General features: G+C 38.6%; 1 protein-coding gene across 2 annotated transcripts in view; it reads right to left on the bottom strand.

Moving 5' to 3' along the window:
- RTN4IP1 (reticulon 4 interacting protein 1) overlaps nucleotides 1-26383 on the bottom strand; it is a 44065-nt gene extending 17682 nt beyond the window's left edge. Inside the window, exons 1-6 of one of the 2 annotated variants that reach the window (XM_070417997.1) lie at nucleotides 25679-26383; nucleotides 20616-20767; nucleotides 19748-19816; nucleotides 18719-18843; nucleotides 6383-6431; nucleotides 172-308 (exon numbers count right to left, since the gene is read on the bottom strand). In XM_070417997.1, coding sequence (XP_070274098.1) covers nucleotides 172-308; nucleotides 6383-6431; nucleotides 18719-18843; nucleotides 19748-19816; nucleotides 20616-20767; nucleotides 25679-25952 — 806 coding nt within the window. In that variant the 5' untranslated portion in view covers nucleotides 25953-26383. The remainder of the gene's footprint in view (nucleotides 1-171; nucleotides 309-6382; nucleotides 6432-18718; nucleotides 18844-19747; nucleotides 19817-20615; nucleotides 20768-25678) is intronic. The other variant, XM_070417998.1, reaches the window with a different exon arrangement.
- Between the last annotated feature and the right edge of the window lie 103 nt (nucleotides 26384-26486).

Genomic DNA, 26486 nt, shown 5'->3' with positions numbered 1-26486 from the left:
TATCTCATTGTGTTATTGTGCTATATTAACATCTGGAATTAACACAGAAACCAACCTAATGATTTCTAATGACACTGAATATTTTCATAGATACTTCTCTAAGATTCCAACATGATCACCAAACCACCTCAGGCTTTCATTATCAACTGTGAACATTGTTCTAATACATACGGTTTTAAAGATTTCAACTGTTCTTCCACATTTCCAGATTTGTAATCAATTACATCATCTGCCCCAAGCTTCTTTACAAGTCCACTGGCATCCTGAGAGCAAACTGCTGTCACATGAGCATCCCATGCTTTCATTACCTGCCAAATAAAAGGGGAGGGGGGAGAGAGAGAAAGTAGAAAACCGCATTTTTTAAACTAGCTGGCACCACATGTACATGTATCAGCCCGATCTCTAGAGAACTCTAAGTGCTTCATCTTAATGAACACAACAGGAAGCCATCTGTCAGAAACTAGTAAAAATGATTCAACTTTTGTTCACTCAGAAAATTCCAAGAAGTAGATCTCATTTTCCCTGGATGCGACAGCCAGTCGCCTGTTGTCATGAAGTTATAACCAATCCAATCAGAGAAGAGCTCAATGCTTCACCAGTATCAGGAAAGACAGGAGTCTATAGCCTCAAGTTTAGTACTTTTAAGGTTGACAAAAATAAATGGCAAATCTATATATATAAAACCCTAAAATGCAAATAAGACCGAACGGCGGAACAACTGAACAACCAATCACTATGATGTGCACTGACCACCAGGGGGCCCACGCAGAACATGGCAGGTGTTGGCAGTGGTGGGATGGTGAGCAGGTGAGCGACGGGGGAGGGGGGGGTGCGGGGACGGACGGACGGACAACAGCAAGGGAGGAGGGGGGTGCCAGAACAAGGTGGGGCCCTGGTCGCTGTCATCGGGGTGAGCCTCTGGTAGTTACTGAAAATTCTTTGCTCCTGAGTGCCTCAATGCCTGGCGCTGGTCCCAACCACTCAGCGCCATCAGTGGGTGCGAGCGGCAGCTGCTGGCCCCGATCGCCCCTCAGCGCTTCTCCACCTCCCCCTGCTCCTGAGGGGCAATTAGGCAGCCATGGCTCACACTTGCTGCCGGCGATGGCCCCACTTGCACCTGTTGCTGGTGCCAGAGCCGCCACTTGCACCCACTGCAAACGCCAGGCACCTGTCCCAATCTCTCAGGGCCATCAGCAGGTGTGAGCGGAGGCTGCCAGCCCTGATCACCCTGAGGGCTTCTCCACCTCCCCTTCCTCCTGAGGGGCGATGGGGGCAGCAGTTGTCGCTCGCACCTGCTGCTGGCACCGGCCCCAACTGCTCTGCGCTGTCAGCAGGTGCAAGCAGGGCCAGCGCCGTTAGCGTGTGGGAGTGGTGGTGGTGGGAGTGGGGCTGCCAGCAGATGGGACCAGGGGCCGTGGCTGGAGGGGCCTGGTGGGGGCGTGGAGGATGGGCCGAGACCCATCCCTGTGCCCACCACACCCTCATGGCCCACAGTTCCTTTCAAGGTGCACAAATTTGTGCACTGGGCCCCTAGTAAATAAATAAAAACATGTTCTCAGAAAATGACAATTTTAAATATATTCAGAACATAAAAATGCAACATTTCTTCATCTGTATCTTCAATAAGAGTTAGTACAGTCTTGAGTAAGGCAGCTGTATCAAACCAATTAGCTCTCCCTAGCTGGTTTGGCTCAGTGGACAGAGAGTCAACCTATGGACTGAAGGGTCCCAGGTTCAATTCTGGTCAAGGGCACATGCTTGGGTTGGGCTCGATCCCCAGAAGGGGGTGTGCAGGAGGCAGCCAATCAATGATTCTCTCTCATCATTGATGTTTCAATCTCTCTCTCCCTCTCCATTCCTCTCTGAAATCAATAAAAATATATATTTTTTTAAAAAGCAAGTAGCTCTCAGTACTAGGTAATAAATGATTGGATCAGTTTTTAAAAGAAGTGAAGAAAATACAACCACTTTATTTTTAAACATGATTACCTTGGAAGTAAAAAGACCTAAATATATAGTTCCCCAGATATAAAATGTGGATGCCTTATGTTTTTAAAGTAATAAGGAATGTCCTGGTTGGCGTGACTCAGTTGATTGAGCCTCATCCCAAACACAGGAAGGTTGCCAGTTCAATTCCCCTTCAGAGCACATGCCTGGTTTGTGGGCTCAATCCCTGGTAGAGGGCATGCAGGAAGCAGCCAATTGATGTTTCACACTCACATCAATGTTTCTCTCTTTCTCTCCCTCTCCCTTCCTTTCTCTCTAGAAAAATCAATACAAATCTTAAATACAAAAAAAATGAATAAAGGATTTAAAAACCATTTATAATCTTACCTAATCTCTCACTTTTAAAAGCAATATTGACCAAGGTTTTATATGCCCTGGAAATATGAGGGGAATTAAAACATTTAGGAGTGACATCATATAAAATGTATGATGTTTATAGGCTGCAAACAGAGAAACTTGAGTACAATGACATGTTGCTTTCAACAGCAAGTCCCAATCTATATTCAATTATGTCAAGAATATAATCCAAGATAAATATCCAGTACCTATATATAAAAAAGAAACTGGAGGACAGAACCTAGAGACAGGACTTGGCTGGAGATCCTAGACAGAACCTAGAGACAGGACTTGGCTGGAGATCCTAGACAGAACCTAGACACAGAACCTAGAGACAGAACCTAGAGAGAGAACCTAGGGAGAGAACATGGCAAAAGATCCTGGACAGAACCTAGACAGAACATGGCAAGAGAACCTGACTAGAACCTGGTGACTGAACCTGGCCAGAACCTGGCTGGAGAACCTAGCAAGAGAACATGGACACAGCACCTGGCTGGAGATTCTGACCAGAACTTGGCTAGAGATCCTGGCTAGGCTGCTGATCAACTGAACCCTGTCTCCATGTCATTCCTTCTTTGCCGACTCTGTCCTCACCTTTGGGGACCCCTGGACCTGCTGGGGTTGGACCCCAGCAAAAGATAATTTAACTTTTTACAAAATACATGTTTTTATTGATGAGAGAGAGAGAGAGAGAGAGAGAGAGAGAGAAAGGAAGGAAGAGGGATAGAGAAATAGAAACATAATTGGCTGCCTCCTGCATGCTCCCTACCTGGATGGAGATTGAGCCCACATATACCCTGACCAGGAAGTGAACCAGTGATCTCTTGATTCATGGGTCGACGCTCAACCACTGAACCACACCGGCTAGCTTTAAGTTGGTAAGCTACAGTCAAAGCTGTCTACAGATAAATTTTGGAAAATCTCTTTAAAGATCTTTCCCATTCTCACTGCTACCTCTGTAGCACTGGGTACATACGATTCGCCCATCTATCAGTAAAACAAAGAAGTGGTCTGAATAAATATCATCTTCTCTGAGAAGCAAGGATGTTGCCCATTCAAGCAGGACGCAAGATTATTACTTCAAAAACTATTCGTGTAACCCGCATTCTTCAAAGTGTGCATGTAGGCTTCTAATATAAAAAAAAAAAAAAAAGAAACTGGAGAAAAAGGAAATTATGTTTTAAGCACTACATTTAATGGTTTCTTTAAATAGTATTAAATCCTCAGGAAGAATTTATCACATGTTGAAACAGTTCAATGAATTTCTTCCAAATTTCTAGTTTTTCCTCTCCCACTTAGAACTATCTAGTATCTTTAAACACCACTAATAGATTTTAAAAACAGCTTTACCTTTAAAATTTTTTTTAATGTAAAATAAAGCACAAGCATAAAAAAATTCGTACATGGCAGACACAATGCAGAAACACAAAACAGCAGCCATGCCAAAAGCTTTTCTATGTGCCCCACCCCAACACAAGTCTCTCCCTCCCTGGAGGTCACCATTATCCTGATGTTTATAGTAATCACCTCCTTGCATTTAAAAATATTGTTTTAGCACCCAGATATGCATTCCCTAGACACTATAGTTTAGTCTTGTGTATTTTTGAAATTCAATGTCTTCTAAGTCTCTTTTTAAACTATAGGTTCCTCTTCTATCCCTTTACTTTGTAATCATTTATCTGTGAAAAAATCCAGGCCATTGACCTGACCTGCAGAGTTTCCCCAGTGATGAATTTCTAATTGCACACTCAGGGCTCAGGGCCACATGCCGCTCTGTGCTCTGTGTCTTCTGTTTTAATCCCTCTAGCAAGACTATGGACAGTGTCTGGCAAAATGAGAACAGGCACATCCTGTCTGGTTGTTGCTCTTCTTATTATCTTTGCAGCTGTCTACTGGTGGTTGCAAAATAATAATATTCTTTTTTTTTTTAATTTAGTAGTTGGAATACTTTTATGAAGAAACATGCTTTGTTTACTCAGGTAAAGTCCATACAGTAAAGGCAAGACACATAATTGTTTACCTTTTTCAGTTTTTAAATAAGTTGGTCCTCTTCCAAAACTGACCACTTTTAAAAAATATATCAGCATGAATTCATGGATTTAAATATATTTAAAGGGTTTTGATCCATAATAATTACCATTATTACTGAAACTCAAAGTGTAACATCTTTGGGAGTTCCTTTAAGTTGACAGTTTCCTTACTATTTAATATACTCCATGCTTATTCTTGTACATTTTGTGACCCAGATCTGTAATCTGCCATTTCTCCAAAAGCCCTGCTTTCTTTTAAGGAACAAAGATATTTCACGAGACAGCTTTGCATACACCAGTACACAAAATATGTTGAGTTCATATTGATACTTCCTATTCAAATTCAAGACTACAAAGCTTTCCAACATTTCTTATACAAGACATCCACAAAGTAACTCATATATTAAACCACTGGAAAGATTAACACTTCCTTCTACATTAGAAAATTTCCTTCTTAGAAGGGCAAGTTGAAATTACAGTGAATTTACTGAACCTACCTTTCCCTCAGGCTTTTAAGAAAAAATAATTTATGTGAATTTAGAAATTCATGAAATAATAATCTTTCTATTGACAAGATAAAAAGTCATCTTACATTTTTAAAAGAAACTGAAGGAAACACAAAGAAATGGAGATTCTGTGCTCATGCATTAGGATCAATATTGTTAAAATGTCCATATTACCTCAAGTAATCTATGGATTCAATGCAATCCTTATCAAAATTCCAATGGCATTTTTCACAGAAATAGAGCAAAAAACCTTAAAATTTGTATGGAACCACAAAAGACCCCTAATAACCAAAGCAACACTGAGAAAAAAGAACAAAGCTAGAGGTATCATACTCCCCAATTTCAAACTATATAACAAAGCTACAGTAATAATAATAATTAAAAAAAAAAAAAAACCAGCATGGTACTGGCAGAAAAACAAACACAGTCCAATGGAACAGAATTGAGAGTCTAAAAATAAACCCACACATATGTGAACAACTAATTTACAACAAAGTAGCCGAGAATATAGAGAAGAAAAGTCCCTTCAACAAATGGTGTTGGGAAAACTGGACAGCCACATCCAAAAGAATAAACTAGACCACTATCTTATACCATACACAAAAATTAACTCAAAATGGAGTAAAGACTTGAAAGATCTGAAACTATAAAATACATAGAAGAAATCATAGGCATTAAGCCTCTGGACATTGGTTTTAGTGATGATTTTGTGGATTTGACTCGAATAGCAAGGGAAACAAAACAAAAATAAACAAATGGGACCATATAAAAAATACAAAGCTTCTGCAGAGCAATGAGAATTATCAACAACAAAAAGGCAAGCAACTGAATAGGAGAAATATTTGCAAATGATATATCTGATAAGAAGGTAATATCCAAATATATAAAGAATTCATATAATTCAACAACCAAAATAAGAAAAACAACCAACCAACTAAAAACTACATATACAATGGAATACTACTCAGCCATAAAAAAGACAGTATTGCCATTCGTAATAACATAAATGGATCTTGAGGATATTATGCTAAGTGAAATAAGTCAGACATAAAAAGAATAAAAACTGTATTATTTCATTCACATGTGAAATATACAACAAAAAAGAAACAAACAAAACAAAACAAAAACTAGGAACAATAGAATAGTGGTTACCAGAGGGGAAGAGGTGAGGGGAGATCAAATGGGTAAAAGGGGCTAAATATATGGTGATGGATGGAATCTAAACTTTTGGTGGTGGTGAGCACTCTAATATATATATATATTAGAATGTTATCTAAAACAAACAAACAAACAAAAAAACCCTAGCAGGCTTAAATAGTTAATGTTTGTAAAGTGCTAGCATACTATATGTGGCTCAAAATAAGTCTTAAACTATCATCATCTCCATCATCATCAATCAGTCTTATTATTTCTCTTGTTAATGTATTAATTCTACTACAACAAAAAACCCTAGAGCAGCACATACAAATCTCTTTTCAAAATTAAAAGAAAACAATTGTTTACCTGTATAGCAAAAGTACCAACTCCACCTGAAGCACCCAAGATTAAAACACTGCAATGCAAAAGAAACTACAATTAATGAGAACATTAAGCCAATAAAACTGGGTAAACAAGATGTTTTCACCATGCAACTGGCTCAAAGATAAACAATCCCAAAAGCAAATGAAGTCATTCAGCTTCCCAAGATTCTATTACACAAGGATTTTTATTTTAAATACACCAGTAAGCTATAAGTACTTCAAGTTAGACATTCTATATACTCTTTACCAAGAATACCAAATACCAAAACTATCAATAATTTGTCTTTTTTAAAGAAGCTCAGATGGCTCTTGGTAACATCTGACTTACAATTTTTCTAAGTTAAAATTATCATGGCTTTCTCTGTAAGAGAGAGAGCTCTGGGACCCTTTTTAGTGTGTTATAGTAGACTCAGTTGCTCTCTAAGAAAAATCACATTCTTGACCACATTCCAGCCAAAGTGGAATAAACATCTTTTGTTCACACATGTCCCGTCAAGCTCATTGACTTTCATAAATGGAAATCTCAGCCTCAATTTGGCTTCCTGTTAAAGCAGATGAATCTGTCCTATCAGCACAAACATTCTTGTGCTCCAGTTGTTACCACGTTTGATTACTGTAGCCCACCTGCAACTCTAGACCAAGGGTATACATCAGGAAGAGTATGGCTGAGTGAGAGTGGGAGGGGGAAGAGTGTGAACCCTCCGAAATTGTGAATAGACTAAAACAATGAACAAAATTTGGAATGCTTATGCATATGTATGTGCACTGGGGAGAGGAACCCAGACCTATTATCAATTTCCCTAAGAAATGAACCCAAAAAAGAACCTCACTATTCAAGAATCACTGCTTTACATACTCTTACTAAATTTTATTCTTGACTTAAGCCAGGGCACCAGTGCATTACCTTTTTGAGACTGCAGTTTCAGGTCCCCAGACAATTGTTTGTACTGAACTGCACTTTGATGTTATGCTACCAATATAGGCTGAGGGACATTATAGTGACAGTTTGACTTTTAATACTTTAGTTAAGGCAGTGGTTCTCAACCTTCTGGCCCTTTAAATACAGTTCCTCATGTTGTGACCCAACCATAAAATTATTTTCGTTGCTACTTCATAACTGTAATGTTGCTACTGTTATGAATCATAATGTAAATATCTGATATGCAGGATGGTCTTAGGCGACCCCTGTGAAAGAGTCGTTCGACCGCCAAAGGGGTCGCGACCCACAGGTTGAGAACCGCTGAGCTAAGGAGATACTGTTGAGGAAATTCTTCATAAGAATTCTCTTTAAGAGTGCCTCTAGAAAAACATTTTTCTGAAGATTAAGTGGTGGGAGTAGCTGTGCTTCTATTTGTCATGACATATTGTGTAACTGCTAGTTGTGGGTCCCTCTTTGCCTTGGCTGCTAGGAAGTACGGAGAATTTTGCCGCCGGTCTCTAGCAAGTACACCAGAACTTAGAACATGTATTCTGTCTGCAATCTTAACCCTAGTTTCATTTTAGGTTTTTCTCTCTTACCCAAATTACAGAAAGCTGGTTGTCACGCATTAGATCAAGCATGTCAAACTCAAAGGCTAACATGGGCCAAATAAACAAGGTTTAAGTTTATGTGGGCCGCAAAAAAACAAAAGCTTCAATTTTCATAGAAATGTAGGTTTATTTCCATAGAGACATGATGAATACAAAGGGCTGAAATAAATGAGCAGCCATTAACATAAAATAATAGAACATTTTAATAAAAATTAATATTTTCTCTTGAACTTTAACTGAATAACTGGACAAATTAATAAGCATAACGTAAATAAACCTATTTTTCTTGTTCTCCGAAAGTGAAATATTTCCTGTTGCGTACACCAAACAAGTCAGTCCAAGACTAATGATGTGGCAATTGGCTACTAAAATATTCGCTGCGAGTAAGGTGCATAAGGGTAATCATTCACGATTACCCTCTTAGTGTGGCCCATTCTTATAGAAAGGTAATTAGTCAAACTCTCATTTAAGTTCTTCACAATCTAATCTTCATCTGAATTCTGACCCCTCTCACTATTTCCTGAAAAGAACTCTCAGCAACATGATTATAGTAATCAGTCATTAGCAAACATTGTAGTTCATTATTAATAATTATGTATAACAGGATATTTTAAAAATTAAGTTACAAAATTTTTATTAAAATGTTTCTAACATACCATTATATGGCCGGGCCATAAGTCTGACATGCTTGTTTTAGATCTTAAAAGTTACTAGTAAAGTTTCTGAGCCAGCTGCTCCCTTTAAAATTAATATCATTAAATGTAATTTTAAAAGTCTCCTTGTAAATTTATTTCTTCCAGAGTTACATTTAAATTCACTAAATTATAAATAGAAGAAACTTAAAGATCAACTCCTCTAAAATCCCTCAATTTGCACATTTAATGGCTTTAGTACTTAAATGAAGGGAAAAAGCATTAAAACTGCCTCACTGATACATCCCAAGATTAATTCATTCACAATTACCCTCTTATTGTGGCCCATTCTTATAGAAAGGTAATTGGTCAAACTCTCATTTAAGTTCTTCACAATCTAATCTTCATCTGGATTCTGACCCCTCTCACTATTTCCTGAACAGAACTCTCAGCCACTCTGGGTCCCTCACTTCTTACCTCAAGTCCCATGCACATGAGCTCATTCCTCAGGCTCTCAAATGCCTTCACTATCTGCTAAGGTCTCCCCTTCCTCTGAAGGCTCAAGTCCCAGTTTTCCTGCACAATACCCCTGAGATAGCCCCAAACCTGATACCCATGCCACTGCATTTGGCATTTGTCACATTGTTCCTTTTCATTCATTCACTTGTTTCCCAAGCGATTCTGCAAGGTTTTGAGTACAGAGATCTCACATTATGCCCAAGCACTGGGCATACCACCCTAGATGCAGCAGACACAGTGGGGGTGGGAGTGGGGGTAGGGGTGGTTACTGAGCAAAAAAGAAAAAAGAGAGAAAAAACTCATGGACAACAGTGTGGTGATTGTAGGGTGGAGAGAGTGGAGGGAGGTGGAAGAGGGTATACAGGGGATAAATGGTGATGGACAGAGACTTGACTTTGGGTGGTGAACACACAATACAGTGTACAGGGAAAAAAAAATCTAAATTAGCATTATATCCTATAATTAAGGCAGTAATTGCTATTGCCCAAAAGAATAAATCACCTGGCTATTTGAAAAACTGCATTAAAGTTTATTCTAGTAAAGAAAAGGGCTTTAAATAATTTTTAATTCTCTGAGAATGCTGGATTTAAGAGGATGACAAATATAATGGTTGCTTAAGGATCCAACTGCCACACATGCCTCTGACCTCATTATTGTCAGTTTATCGCTTCCCTATAATTCTTGATCCAAAGCAGTATCATTCCTCCAAATTAAAATGCAAAAACGTGTTTTTCAGCAGTGCTTGGCAGAAGAGGGAGAGCTGCAATAGCAGCTTCAGTTCTGGACATTGCCACTTGATGGCACCCTAGTGCAAAACAGGAAAGGAGCAAGCCCACTGAGGTCTACATACCATTAGTCAGCTTGTAAAGAAGCCCTGGGGACACATCATTCTCTGGTCCTGCAAACTCCATGTTCTGTGCAGGTTCAACCAGGGCCCGTACTTTGCTTCAAACAAAGAAAGTCCCACAAAGGGACAGCAGGCAAAATAAATTTTCAAGCCAGCACTAAGTCAGTTGATTCTCTACAGTGTGAAGTCCTGTGGCTAAACTAACTATTCTCGTTGTACTCTTCAAAGCACTCTCACTACAAAGAGAAAGCACTGCTGTGCTTACCCCCAGCTGCCCTTCACTTATGTGCTGTACTTGGAATACTTTCTACCCAGTAGCTACAATGGTTATAATATATACTCAAACCTCATTAAGCAGAAGCCTGTTATAGTAAAGAAAGGTGTGCTGTATTGCTTAGTTGTTTATACAGAGCAAGTGCCAGGAAATACTCTATTTGCAAAAAGCACTATAATTGAAAATTGCCAAGATTTTTTATCGCATTTCTCTCATACTTCCTAAGTCCACATATAGAGCTTCTTTTGAAGTCAGTGGGAATTACACCGTGGCAGATTTATAAAATATGGGCAAAAGTATGAGGAATTATTTCACTGCTTATGTATTCTTAAACCCTAAAATCTAATTTTATGTCATTTCTGTCCAACTTCTGAATTCTAAATTTTTCTGACTATTTTTTATTTAGCATTTCGGCACATATGCCTTCTACAATCACGTTTTCAGTATTATATGAGGCAAGGGTATCAACACCCTAATTGCCTTACAAATAAAAAATATATGAAATATACTACAAAATAGCAGGAGATCCAGAAGTAGGGAATCATCTCTCAAACTTCTATATTCTGGATTAGCCCCAGAAATCTCTGAAAGCCAGGGCTGGGCACCTAGAAACCTGAGGTCTAGTCCCAACTCTCCCACTGACTATCTAGGCCTCAGATTCATCACCTGTGAAAGGATGATCATGAAGGTATACTATAGGAGTCAAGGAAAAAGAAAGAATTGGCGTCTTCAATCTAATTTAAGCTTATGTTTAGTTTCTCTGCCTTTCTAGCACAGAAGCAAATGACCTGCACAATTCCCCTCAGACCATACCCTTGTGGGAGGAAACAACCACATCATAAGAGCAGAGTGCCCTTTATGAAGTCCTAATGGCTCAGAAACAAAGATGATTTAAACATGGCTAAATCTTCCATCAGTAGAAACAACTGGTCTTTCAAAAATAAGGATGATGCTTTAGCTGGTTTGGCTCCGTGGAAAGAGCATCAGCCTGTGGACTAAAGGGTCCCGGGTTCGATTCTGGTCAAGGGCATGTACCTTGGTTGCAGGCTGGATCCCCAGCCCTGGTTGGGATGTATGCAAAGGCAACCAATCGATGTGTCTCTCTCATACTGACATTTCTCTCTCTCTCTCTCTCTCTCTCTCTCCTTACCAATCTCTCCAAAAATCAGTAGAAAAATATCTTCAGGTGAAGATTTAAAAAAAAAAAAAGTGATACTGAAAATATGTCATTTTATTTTTCAGACACTTCTTTTTAATCTGAGCAAGGGGCGGAGTGGGGGGGACAAGTGAAAGATAGCAAAGTATATCATAACTAGAGGCCCAGTGCACAAAGTTCATGTACAGGGGGAGGGAGAGTTCCTCAGCCTGGCCTACACCCTCTCACAATCTGGGACCCCTCAGGGAATGTCCGGCAGTCGGACATCCCTCTTGCAATCCGGAACCACTGGCTCCTAAATGCTCGCCTGCCTGCCTGCCTGATCACCCCTAACCACTCGCCTGCCTGCCTGATTGCCCCTAACCACTTCTGCCTTGGCCCCCGCCACAGTGGCTTCGTCCGGAAGGACGTCCAGATTGATGTCCAGAAGGTCATTTGGCTATCTGGTCTAATTAGCATATTATGTTTTTGTTAATATAGATCTGCCAAGTGGATTCCCTGAAGTGAGTTAGAAACCCAATCTGAATAAGTGGAATATAGCTACAAAACAAATCAACCAAACATGACTGAAACAGCCTGGACTTGTGTGTCCTTCTTTTATGCCTCAGTAATTCATGTAGACACATTCCCCAAGTTATAGAAGAGTTCATGTTGAATTAGTTTGGAACTTTAAACAAATTTTCCCATGAAAACAAAGCTATTTATACATCTTGGCAAGGTGCCCAGGGTAGCAGTTTAAAAAGGTTTAGTTAACCCATAATGGAACAAGAACCTCATGCAAAGTATAACAATGATTCTGTGGGAAATGTATTCAGAATTAACTCGGGGTACTGGGAACACATCTCCCCAAATAGGATAGGCAGTGGGAACTGGTTCTTTCAATCTGGTACAGGATGGAGGAAGAGAGAAGAGGGCAGGATCATTTAGGATGCAACAATAGGGTGGATGAGAGAGAGAAGTGATGTGGCCAGAGAAGGATTTACCATCGAGCTGATGGGGTTCAGGACAAGCAATCTCAAAATATGGCACCTTAGCATATTGAATCGTTTAAGCTGAAGGTATCGCCCATATATACGTGAGGTATACATGCTAATAAACTTCTATTGGTTTTCCTCTCATCAATCTTTTATTCCAGGGCTCTCAGCAGAAAACTCAGAAGGGTAGAGTGAAAATGATTTTTCCTCCCCTACTAATCACAATCAGTTAAAAGTTCTGTCTCTTCACTCCTACAGTACGTTATACTTCCCCTCTTCTCAGATGACACTAGACTGGGCTAAAGGAAAATTGATTTAAAAACACATTTGCTTTGGGTTTAATGGGAAATACTGGTGTGTTCATTGTAATTTCTGAATAGAGTTGTTATAGGCTATCTTGACAGAAGGATGCGGAAAGGGTTCAGAACAGGCTCCCCAAGATGTGCCATTGTGGTATGTGGATTATTTTTTTGCTGAAAACAATCAAGACCCTTCAGGCTTAAGAAAAATTTTTATCTCCCCTTTAAAGAAGTTAAATTAGGGATCTTGCCCATACTACGCGTTATTACCAGAAATAACTGTTTATGACCTATCTCTAAGGCAGGGTAAACTTCTAATTACTGAATATCCAAATGACCTTCCTCCCCTCTGAAGCCCCAAGGTGACTTACCTCGTCCCTAGCTCAGAACGCCATTTATAGCTCATTTTAACTTTCTGTCTCTGAACCTCTCATGTATGTGGGGTCTTGGACTCTCATGTATATGGGGTTCCCATACATATATATATAATTAAACTTGATCATTTTCTCTTGCTAATCTGTCTCATGTCAATTTGATTAGCAGATCAGCCAAAAGAACCTAGAAGGGTGGAGGAAAGTCTCTTCCTTCCCATAATGGCTTCCAGGAATATTCCTACTTCCCACTAATATGTCTACACAAATATACTGCTGGGGGTCCTCTCAGGGCCCAAGCTTCACTGGCTATGTAGGAGAGGGAAAATATGTTTTTTCCTCTACCCTTTGAAGTTCCTGGCTGGGGCCCCTGTAAAAAATGACAACACAATAAGGCATTATGAAATTTTATTATGATATGATTAAGGACCATTGTGCCCAGCACTAGATTATGAAAGCAATGAAAAAGGACAGAGTCAAACAAGGTTTGAGATGTACAGAATCAGAAGTTAGTCTGTAGAAAGTCCTTACAATTAAAAGACATCACAAATCTAAACCTAAGTCAGCTTGCATTTATGAGAAATGCATCGCTGCCAAGGAAACATAAAAGCAATCACAATCCTCCAATTCAGCTTTCACTGGCTTACCCTATCCTAGAAAGCAGGACCCCTGAGCCTCACCAATCACTGACCTCCTCACCAATCACTCCGTTTCCATGTTGCCTTTTCTAACTTCTATAAAGCATGCTCTTGTCCAAAATCGGGAAGAGTGCCCCACTGCTTGTGAGGCACTGACTTCCCCCAATGCATGGAATGCCTTCCCTTGAATAAAGAACATCAAACTGGTTACTAAAATGTATTACTTTTGCTATTTGACACCACTATAGGGAAGACATCAACAACAATTAGTTAATGACGGTTGTCGGTTAAAATGCAAAGGTATGTTAGGCTTATTCACTGCAGGAGAAAACTTTAAATGCCTCACAATCTATAGCTCATATATTAAAGAAATTTTAAAGATGTTTTTCCAAATTTGACAATCCTAAACTTTACATGACATGAACATAAAGAGTTGTACAGTGGAATGGAAAGGACCAGGGTTTGTAAATGATTATCAGATTCTGGCTCAAGGTAAATCAGTTAACTGACATTAGGAATCTATAGGAAGCCAGGGTGATTAGTTAGTCTTCTTTTGCTCAAGTTGAGTTTCAGATACAAAGGGGACATGGGTAGAGAAGTTGGGGTTATAAACATAAATCTGCAAGTTACCAAAATATATAGAAGTGGGAGTAGATGAGATAATCCTGGGATACAGGAATGATGGATTAGTACACAGGGAAAAGAGTAACAGGAAGAAAGGGGGAGAGTAGGCTTTAAAAATGATAAGAACTGGTCAAAAAGGCGAGAGGAAAATTATAGGAGCCTGGTGTCCCTGAAACCATGGGAAAAGTGAGCATTAAGGAAGTGGTCAATGGTGCCAGATACTTCAGAGTTCAAACTGTAAGAACTGAAAAGGCCCTAGCTGGTTTGGTTCAGTGGCTAGAGCGTCAGCCTGAGGACTGAAGGGTCCAGAGTTCAATTCCAGTCAAGGGTACATGCCTGAGTTGTGGGCTAGATCCCCAGTAGGGGGCATGCAGGAGGCAGCCGATCAAGATTCTCTCTCATCATTGATGTTTCCATCTCTCTCTTCCTCTCCCTTCCTCTCTGAAATCAGTAATACATATATATATATATATATACACACACACACACACACACAGTGAGGCCTTGACTTACGATTTTAATTCGTTCCGAGACCGAGCTCGTTAAGGAGCTCATTAACTCAAATTACTCTACCAACTCAATGCAAAAAATCAGCTGAGAGACACAGCTGGTATCTCAAAAAACTAGTTAGTCGGGACACTGGTAAGTCAAGGCCCCACTGTATCTGAAAAGTATCATTTCGTTGGTGACTTAGTCAGCTATGACCCCATGAGAACAGCTGCAGTTGAATGGCAAGGCTGGAAGCTAATTATGGTGCATTGAAAAGTAAATGACTTCTATACTTCACAAGATAGTTAGCCTGCCACCTAGAAAACGAATCTGCAAAACACAAATTTCCAGGAAAAAGTTTTCTACTAATTCATTTAGCTGAGTCCTGCAGCTTCTAGAAGAGCAGTCCAGGGGTAGAGGCCAGATTCATTTGCATCACACTGGCCAGGCCAGAGCCTCCACTCTCCCTCTCCTCCTCTTCCAAACCCCACAATTTCTTTCAGCAAGTAAAATGCAAGAATTTCTTTCTTCTCCCACTGCCCCTCTAACTATACAACCTAGTCAAGTGCAAATAAAAACCCAAAGTCCACAGGGGTGGTGCAAATAGAGAGGGGAGAAACAGGTGGGTGGTGGGGTGAATAACAGGCAGGTGAAGGCATCTGAAAAAAGGAAGCTGTTATGATTACCGATATAAGCATATTGGGGAAGAGGGGTAAATCCAGTGTTTTTAAGTTTGAGCCTGTCTAATTCTATAAACAGAATTAATCAGATACCTAATTTAACCTTACTTGACAAAATATGACTGTCATGAAGCCTGATATCAAAGGAAACAATTCCTAAATTCACTGCACTGAGTTTCAGGTACATACAATTTAAAAGTGAAACTTATTTTGTGGAGGAGGAATTGTTCAATTTCTAACACTTTCCAATACTTCCGTCTAACAGAGTAAAGTACAACTTTCCCAATAAGAGATGAATTTCAGGCAGAGCATGAAATAGTCAAGGTGGACCATGACACTACTAATAAATATAATCATCAAATCAGACTGCTTTAAAAAATATCTAGTGTTGCCCAAGCTGGTTTGGCTTAGTGGATAGAACGTCGGCCTGCGGACTGAAGGGTCCCAGGTTCGATTCCGGTCACAGACACATGCCTGGGTTGCAGATTCGATTCCCAGAAGGGGACGTGCAAGAGGTAGCCAAGCAATGATTCTCTCATCATTGATGTTTCTATCCCTCTCTCCCTCTCCCTCTCTGAAATCAATAAAAATATATTTAAAAATATATATCTAGTGTTGGCACTTTTAAAGAAATTTGTATTCATTTTAATAGCCCTAAGTTATCTATGTGTTCCTACTGAATAAATCCTGAAGGAACTATGATGGGCAGGTAAGAAGGAAATCATTTCACCTGAGATTTTCTAGTGATACCAAAATGTGGGCAAAAATGACATTTTATATGGCATTAATATTAAGTTATCCCCTTGGTTCACTGACGCTCAGTTGTTGCAAAAATTAATTATATAACTAAAAGGAAAAGGTAAATACCATCAAACTCTTAGAAAGCGTTGTCTTAATTTCAAAATGCTGTTTGTCATTACTCCCAAGGTGCTAATGGGTGTTTTTATCATTGCTGGGTTTTGTTTTTTAATTAACTGGTTAGAAAAACAGACTTTACACACAATATAATATACAGATAATGTATTACAGAATTGTGCCCCTGAAACCTATATAATTTTATTAAGCAATGTCACCCTAATAAATTCAATAAAAAATAATAGTGAAAATAAAAACAGACTTTAAGTCCTTAATAACAAACACTGACCTGTTTTGTGCAAACTAAAGAGTGCCGATAGCTAACAGAAAAAGAATTATTGCTTAGAGAAGTCCCTTTGGACTCTGGAACCTCTGGGTTTATGTATAGTAAAATTCCACTCTGGTAGTAATTTCTTCATATAGAAGTATTTTTCATGGTATTTTAAGGTACTTAATTAACTCTCTCATGTGTTTCTCACAAATAAGAAGTTGGAGAGGTAGGCCATTATTACCACCCATGTGTAGTAATTTCCATCAACTAAAATTTCTTAGAGCACCAGGGCCAAGCTCTCACTGTCATTTGGAACAAAGGCATCCTAGGTCACCATGCACGCGGGAATGTGGCAGAAGTCTATGATGTGAGCTAGTGAGGCTCTTCACAACAGATACACTCTGGTTTGGTTAACATGTGACTACATCAGTGAACAGACCCAACTCAATATAATATATAATCATCTTATAGGGGATAAAACTTTCCACTTCTCACAGCTCTCCTAACAACCTACACTGTCCTACATTCAGTACCTTGGAGGAAAGTGTGAAGAGACCATAGATAGCATGCATGTGGTTGCTTGACTAGTTAGCAGCAGAATGGACAATAGAACCCAGGGCTCTACTTCCCCAGTTTCAAACCATTATTGGTCAGATAAAAGATAACACAGTATCTAAGAATTACCCAGAAACCCAACAATAAAATCTGTGTATCTGAGAAGAGAGAGCTAGATCTGTTTCTAAATTGTTTTCTTCAGGGTACTAAATAAAAGTATGCCTGGAGAGCCCCGAACTAGCAAAAGGAATGACAGATCTTTAACCACATAGTCATGTGGGCATAGAAAGTATAATGCTTTTAAGGAAAAACAAAACAATAAAGCATCAGTGTTAATGCAGAGTCTACAATAATAATAAAGGTCTAAAAATCTTGAATAAGATTTTTGCAAGGTTATTAACCATGACAAGCCATTAGAAAAATTCATGTGGTCAAACTAATTTAATTTAAACAAAGTGTTGAGCCAAAATGGCAACTTCAAGAAAGATAAGCCTCAAAGCTTAAAAAATAAACATGGTTGACCTTTAGAATAAATATTTGCTTTGAATTCTACGATAAAGGGTAGCACCTCATTAGATGAATAGCCTTCACACTGTTTTCAGGAATACAGCTTTCATGAGATCCAATGCTCTGTAACTCAACACATTAAATGTGAAGTGCAATGTTTCACAACACCACGAGTATGAAATGGCACAGACTTCAGTTATTTTATCTGCACAATCCTTAGCAATCAAAAACTAAGTTATTGTAATTTATTAAAATTTGACCTATAGCTCTCTCCCTCATCACAACCACTAAATGGTTCTTAGTACTAGTTTTCATCAGTTTTCCCTATGATATCAACTTTCTAAGATACAAAGAATATAATCTCATTGCTAATAACAGTAGCCACTATTTATTGAGTGCCTCCCATGCGTCACAACCTGTGCCACTAGTTTTAGTTGTATTATCTCATTAAAAACAAACTCACAGAGAAGTGACCAAGTGGGCCGCCCAGTTAGAAAGCAGCAGAATCTGAATTTGAACTCAAGTTCATCAAAGATATTTCTACTCACTATTGTTGCTAACTTAAACAAGCATTACTTTCAAGGCCTTGAAGCATCAGAATTAACCTAAAGAATACCAAGCACTGAGCTAAGAGAACTCAAGATTATTCAGCAGTGTTTTGCATTCTCTTTCTATCTGCTTTTCATAGACGTTCACAAGTATGAGAGAGCAACTCCTAGAAGAGGTAGGAAAAAAATACCTGCACCTTTCTTTAGAAATTATATAAAGTGATTCTTAACCCTTTTAGGAATCAGGTAAAAGCTACAGACCTTCTTCCCAGAGTGTTACATAAAATTTTGCATTATTTTGGAAGGTTCAGAGTCCTAAAGCCGATCTATACATTTCAATTTTAAAATTTGCATTTGATTGAACTAAGAATCAATAGAATAAAGTTAAGAAAGTGCAAAATGACACAAATAGAGTTCTTTGGAAATTGTTTTAAATGTCAGCACAACTCTGCTCATGTAAGTGATCCTAGTTTTAATGCTTCTGATAATCTATGGCAAAAACCTTACAAAAGGAAAGGGAGAAGGTTTAGATGCCACCATTGATACTTACCGTTTTCCTGTGCAATTTTTTTCATTCAGGCCGCCAACCTTGTTTATGGCAGACCAGGCTGTGAGAGCCACATATGGCAAAGAGGCAGCTTGAGTATGAGTGAGTGATTTGGGCTTGTGAGAGACCTACATTTGAAGATAACAGTAAAAAATAAGCAACGACTTACAAACCTATGAATGCAATTAAATACATTTACCTTCACAGGAATCCAGCCATTCTCATAGATAAGTCTATAATATTCTGCCAGGTTCAGTATTTATTACATACCCTACTTTAAGATTATCCCTAAGGAATATTCTCCAAATGACTCAACCTGCCCTCCTGGGGTCAGAGGCTCAGTAATGTTTTACAGGCTACATTATCAGATATAGCTGCTTAATTCATAAAAAGGCCACATTCAATAATCCCACTAGTCCTAACACAGAAATAAATCCAAATAAACCTTGAGCCCTCATAAACACATTGTAATTTGCTTTTTTTAGATCAGTTGTTTCCTTTACTCCCATTTACTGGAAGGTAATCTTTCCAGACTTTTTCTAATCTTAGTAATATCCCTTCTTCCCTCCATACCCTCCCTTCTGTAGCCAAGTTCCGCAATGTTAACCCCTTTCTCTCTATTCAAATTGTCAGACTTCCTGACTGTATTTGATTAGACTCCTGTTTTTAAGGTTACTTGAAACAATTTGATACTTCCATGCTTCTGTTTATAATTAACCAGTACACTCCATTTGGTGTATTTGGTTTCCACTACTTACAGTGGGTAAAACCAAGAAACACAGCAGGGTTTCTAGGTCTCACTCCAAGTCCCAGCTCCACAAGACAAAGATACCACTTTGGCAGGCAGTGTTATTAAATGACATCAAATACTTTTCTAATCTTTCAAAAATTCCTATTCTCTATCTTAGCTCTTTTAAACCTACCCATTAAACATGAACCTGATCTGAAAAAAAACCCACAATTATTTCAGAGATATCTGCCAGTCTTGTTTGTACTTTCTAATGGCATTTCAGCACAGAATTGGTGAATTACCTCATTCCCACTGACTACAACAAACTCTGAGAGAGTGCCTTGTTTCCAGGGAGGAACTGCAGCCCAGACCTGAAACACACACACAACTTCCTTAGAAACAAATCTTTTTTTACCAAAGCTAAGCATGAGGGTAGTCCCCAATACATACTCCACCCAATGAAAAAAGCACAAGTCAGCAATACAACAACCAAAAGTTATTTTTACATAATATAAAAGTATTATTTAGTAAGCTTCTGCACTTATCAAGTCAAGCCACACTGGAAGCAGATGCCAGTAAATCCTGCTGTATTTACTGACTACATACTTTAAAATACCACCAAGAGCACGGTCTCTGGGGCATGAATCCTGGCTCTACCACTTACCAGCTGTGGAACTTCTGTGTAGCTGTATAGCTTGGTTTCCCCATCTGTAAAGTGGGCCTAACTGTACTTACAACATAGAGATTAAAGAATTATTTTATGAAAAGCAACAAGATCAGTGTTAGCTATAATTATGAACTCACTTTAATTTCTTGGTGTAAAAATTCAAAGTGACAAGTGACAGGTGATTATACCAAACTTCAGCTATTTTAAAACTAGCCTATGAGGTAGAAATTGTCACTTAAAGATTCTTTCAATAAAAAGAAAAACAGTCCCAATCACACATAAAGTCCTGCAATCTTTAAGCACTAGATTTAGAACACTTGAGCACAGTCAAGCTATTCTGCCAGAATCAAGAATAACAGAGGTAAGAAAATAAGGGTTCCAGCCAAAGCTCAGTATATTTGTTGTAACGAAGAGGAAAGGTCACTGATATGGAATATACTTCCAAAAGCAGCAGAATGAAATTTGCATATTTAGAAAGGGAATAGCAGTATTCTATAACTCACCTCATCTCCAGGCTTGAAGTACTTCACATCAAGTCCACATTCCATCACCACACCAGAGACATCCCGACCCAGAGTCAGGGGGAATTCTTCTCCTTTGATTTTAATATGTAAAGGGTCACGTTTCATATTTAAAGCTGCAGCTCCATAACCACCTATAAAATACAGTTTTATCTGTTTCTTCCAAAAGAATGTAATGATTTAAAAACTACTACAGGGTATAGGCCAGGTACAATTCTAGATACTCTGGATATAGATTATAAATTAATAAAATTTATAATTTTATTTTTTGCCACCACACAAGAAATCATAAAAACAATGAGTGCCAAAGGGGGGTGGGAGGCAGAAATGGATAAAGGGGGGATAAATGGTGATGGAAGGAGACTTGACTGGGGTGGTGAACACAATACAATATACAGATGATGTTTTACAGAACTGAACACCTGAGACCTATGTAATTTTATTAACCAATGTCACCCCAATAAATTCAATAAAAAAGAAACAAAATGAAAGAATGAGTGCTGTTCCTTTCAAAGAAAATTACTTGGAAAGTTATAATCACTTATTAAACCAAAGCTACCATTGCTCAAAATGTCTAAAATTCAATTTTGAAACTGCCTTCAGTACTTTCGGTATTTTCTCTTATAGTTTTAGTTTGTTCTCTGAAGACAGTTTCTTTAATGTATTCACTCATAAGCTTTTTAAACAACAAAGTTGTCTGGAGCCCAGTCTGGTGAAGAAGAGAAACCCTAAAGCTGTTTGAAGTTAATAAACCAATAAATAAGGCATAGTTATATTTGACACTGACATTGGTCTATAAGTAATGGCCCCCACCTCCCAAAAAGCCCATCGATTGACTCTCCAGTGAAAAAGAACCACTCATCTGCACCTGTTCTAATACGTTAAATCAAGTTAATTGCTTTATTATACATATCCATTTATTTTTAAGAACATTTACATAAATATCAGCTAAATAGAGCTGAAAACATTCTGATCATATTTTTTGGTTCAAATAAGTTGGCTACTCTATCTACAATAATCCGAATATATAAAATGGGCGAGCTGGCATGCCTCAGAGGTTGAGCATCAACCTATGAACCAGGAGGTCATGGTTCAATTCCTGGTCAGGGCACATCTGGGTTGCGGGTTCGATCCCTAGTAGGGGATGTGCAGGAGGCAGCCTATTAATGATTCTCCCTCATCATTAATGTTTCTCTCTCTCTCTCTCTCTCCCTTCCTCTCTGAAATCAATTTAAAAAAATAATAAATGTATAATTATAAATTATATATATATATATATATATATATTTCCAAGACACAAAAGTATCTGTAATTGTCTCTCTACTTGACATCTTTTTGAGAACATGTCGTGCAGTTCTCTAAGATAAGCACTCTGCTTACCTTTCTAGTGTCATGTACCACAATTTAAATTCCAGAATCACTAAACCAGTCTATAAGTCTCCTTTCCCCGACCCACTCTCAGGGGTAGTACATTAGGTGACCTTGATAGGAGCAGTTGCTGTGGCGTGGAGATACAGAGAATGGGAAGTAGGAGACAGTGGAGAGGTGCAACTGAGATGGAGAGAGGATTTTTCAATGTGTTTCTCCCCCCCACCCCCCTTTTAAGATGGGAGAAGTAGCAGTCTGTATGCTAATGGAAATGACCCAGTAGAAAAGAAAAGATTGAAGATGCAGGAGAGAATTGCTGAAACAATCCCCCCACCCCCCCACACCTCCCCCGCCCCAGGAGCTGAGAGATGGAATCTAGAACCTAAGTGGAGGGCTGGCCTTACAACAATGACAATTAATCTATAAAGCAAGAGGGGATGTAGGAGAGATAGGGAGAGGTGCTAACAGGTGGGTAGCATGCAGAGCTGTTTTTCTAATTAAAGACATATGGGAGAAAGTGTTTGAAACTTGGGATAGTCCCAGAAAATCTAAGCCATCATGCTGGTATTACACATTTGTCATCTAGCTAGTTAGGTGTGCACTCTATCAGGAAAAGAAAGAAAAAAAAATCTTCACATGTAATACAAAAGCCATGTTTTACTTTTCCTGTCTTACACTTCCACCATTAAAACACATTTAAACAATTATTTACTGAAATTCCTATGTGGTTTGAGCAACAGAAGTAGGCATTTAGCCATATCAAATATTAGCTGCTGTTTGAGAGTTGCAAAAGGCTTCAGTCCTCTCTGAGGTACAGACCTGCAGGGCAGTTATTTCAATTTCTTGGTCACCGTGATATGCCAATGTATCAACTGAATAGCCCCAGCTCACAGGTATTAGCTAAACTAGTCCCAAATCCAAAATGTAGCTGGTAGTTAATAACTGAGAACCTGTTTGATGACAAAGGGGGGCCCTTAGGAGCTTCATCCCACTGTTAGAGGTGGCCAGTTGATTGGGTCAGAGTTAGAATAATTTGGAAAATCATAAATCTGTCATCAGTTTCAAAGCTTTAATTCCACCTAAAAAAAACAAATTGTTGGTATGATGTTGTTGGCTGTATTTTTTATTTTAAAATTATTCTATGTTCACTGCAGCATTCCTAGTAATGGCCAAGATATGGAAGCAACCTAGCTGTCCATCAACAGATGAACAGATAATGAAGATGTGAGATATACAGTAAATACACAATGAAATATTATCCAGCAGGAAAAAAAGAATGAAATCTTGCCATTTGCGACAACATGGATGGGCTGAGGGTATTAGGCTACGTGAAATAATTCAGACAGAGAAAGGCAAATACTGTATGATTTCACTTAGATCTTAGATGTGGAATCAAAAAAAACAAATGAATAAACAAAACGGGAAAGGACCCAGAGATTTGGAGAACAAGTTGATGGTTACCAAATGGGTGGGGGATGGGAATAAAATATTTTTAAATGAAATAAATTAATTTAGCCATTTATATAAGTTATGATTTATGTCCAACAATAATGGCCATCTCTAGAAAAACAGTCTACTTTCATCTTTCAAAAGAAAATAGCATGTCCTTGCTTTCTTGTCAAGGAAAACTACTTCCTATAGTTTACAAGCTTCTATCTAGTTGTTACTATTTCCCCAAGCTACCATTTCAGATACCTCCTGCAACAACAACTGCACATTCTCAAAAAGAATCCATGAGCAGGACATAAAGAGAGTAACTTGCAAATAATATTGTCCAATCAAATCATAAACTAAGATATCCTAAGAATACTATATAAAAATAAAATGTTACAATATTTTGTTATTAAATAGCAGCAAAGAAAGTCCAGATCCAGCCATTCTACTGAAATTGAAATGTACACAATACAAATTATGCAGGTGCATTCAAAGAAATGAAAGTTAGCAGTTCTAAATGAAGACAAATGTAAATAATGCTCATGGATAAAATACTGCTAATTTTAGTTTGTAATCTTAAGTTAGAGTGAAAATGTAAAATGCCATAAAAATAATGACTGCGTGACAACCACATATGTGAAGTACTGTACTGAAACAGATAGTTGTTAACAGAGTATACAACCTACCTTCACAATTTATACTCATTGATCATTGGGTATAAACACTTATCATTGGATGTAAAACAACCACTTAAAGACATATCCTATAAAAACTAAATTATCTTCACATCCAGTGTAAATGGAATAAAAGAATATGCCCACGTAATGGTAGCAATTATTATGTCAAAGTGAACAACAAAAACACAGTAATTCCTGACTTAAAATCATGGATACATTGGGACAGACTGAATACAGAAATACATATGAAGATCCAGTTATCTTATTCTAATTTCTAATAAGGGAGATATATTCATAGCTATAACTCACATAAACAAAAGCCAAATCATTATTACGCATGTAAAGAGATCTTAAGAACACAAAAATTGAGAGTTGCTATTCTACTCTATCACACAACTCCTAGAAACAAAGAGGAAGGACTTAAAGAAGTCAAAGTTTCAACTTCTTTCATATTTCTCTCTAAATTCCACAAAATGATTCACTCTAAATTAATCTTAATTTTGTTATTAGATATATACATATATGAAAGAAATTTAATTCATCATGCAGAGTTCACATACATGATGGGGCAAAAGTAGGTTTAAGTTGTTTGTATAGAAAATAACACAATAATTAATAAGTAATACAAGAATAAACTGTATTTCACATACAACTGTAAACCTACTTTGGCCCCACCCTGCACAATTGTTATTGAGGCAATCCGATGAGTAGAACTGTAGGTCTACATATAGGCCTTCAAAACACAGACACGTGACAAAATTATACTCATATGGAAGCTTGTTTAGAACACTGAGGTTAACTGACCAATCAATCATCCCAGATGGGGTTTTTTTTACTTTTTCAGAAGACATGAATAAGTTCCCATAAGCAATATTTTTGTCACTACTCTCCAAAGTTATTCACAAATAGTAATCAATTTTTTCAGCACTATAATTACATGGTATATATTTAAGGAATCATAGTGCTCTTCAATTTTTGTCAGTATATCCCAGAAGAAATTAAGATACAGTAACACTGTCCCCACTTAGGATAACAGAAAAGTGTATTTTAACTGCTGAGGCCAAATCCATCAGCAGAAAGGAGGAAAGTACTGTGTCCATATCCTGGCAAGGATGGAATTTCTGAAGAAATAAGAAAGCTGTGAACGGTGAGAGAGCAAAGAAGTATTACAAAAATGCAAATTCTGAACTGATGTGAAAACTTACAACCGTACCTCTGAAACCTGTGATAGACCTCAGAATATCACAAAATCCCCCCAGGAGAGGATACCAGAAAACTAGCTGCGGACACAACTCTCGAGTCCCAATTTACATTTTAAGGAAGCCTGGAAGCAATTCGAACTTACATTTTGCAAAAGATTAAAGTACACCATGGGCATTGCAATTTCAAACATCTTGGAACTATCTGCTGACATACTGTCAAGAACCTAAACAATTCCTTTGTGTTAGCCAAAGAAGTATACTAAAATAACGATTGATCTTTTAAAATTACTGATCCCTAATGAAGTTCTCTTAAGAAAAACAAACAAAAAAATATATAATAACGAGGAATGTCTTCCAAACTTACTTCTCATATTAACATCTATGGGATTTACACTCGTAGCGTGCACTTTGATAATGACTTCGTTCGGATAGTGTATGATGGGCATCCTCATGTTCTGAGTGAATCGAAGCACTTCATTCTTCCCGTATTTGTCTATCACCCACGCGGGCATGACAGTGCTCCTCGGAGAGGTAGTACCGATCTTTCTAACGGAAAGCTTTTGTATAACTTGGCTTCTCCAGAAGCAAACCGTGGTCCATGCCTTTCTCCTAAGCACACAAGTCTTCAGAAATTCCATCGCAAACACGTGGTTGAGTGGCGTGCCCTAATTAAAATGCACGGGGATGCGATTAACCTGTCACCCCTGAAACAGGCCAAACGCACTGTTCGATCTCAACACGGAGAATTCAGAAATGAAGTTAGCCCTAATGGAGCAAATGAAGGGAGAAGAATATGGAATTAGATGGCTCTTCGCTTAGGAAATGCTCCAATTAACGTTCCAGTCAGTATCCTGTCCATTCTCTTCCCTGCTCACACCCCCTCCCTTTAAAAACAGACCAAAGTCAAAACCCTTAGAACTCTGCCCCGCCTCGGGAGCACTCGGCGGGACCGACGGACTCCGCTCGCGAACCCGACGCCACAGAGAAACAGACGCTTCCAGATTCCCACCGCGACCCCAGCCCGGAGTCTCCTTTCCAGCCGTTCTCCGCCGCCGCGGGACGTGCCTTGTGGCGCCAACCAATCGCGTGCAGAGATCATGTCCTCGGGCTGCAATCCGACCAATGGGAGGACTCGGTGTTGAAAGGTCCAGTGACGAACCAAGATGGCTGCG

This window comes from Myotis yumanensis, unplaced genomic scaffold (genome assembly GCF_028538775.1).
Source record: "Myotis yumanensis isolate MYYU_CA2020_CCGP unplaced genomic scaffold, mMyoYum1.0.hap1 SCAF_6, whole genome shotgun sequence".
NCBI lineage: Eukaryota > Metazoa > Chordata > Mammalia > Chiroptera > Vespertilionidae > Myotis > Myotis yumanensis.
Note: the sequence above shows the minus strand (reverse complement) of the source record. Positions and strands in the feature narration are given on the sequence as shown.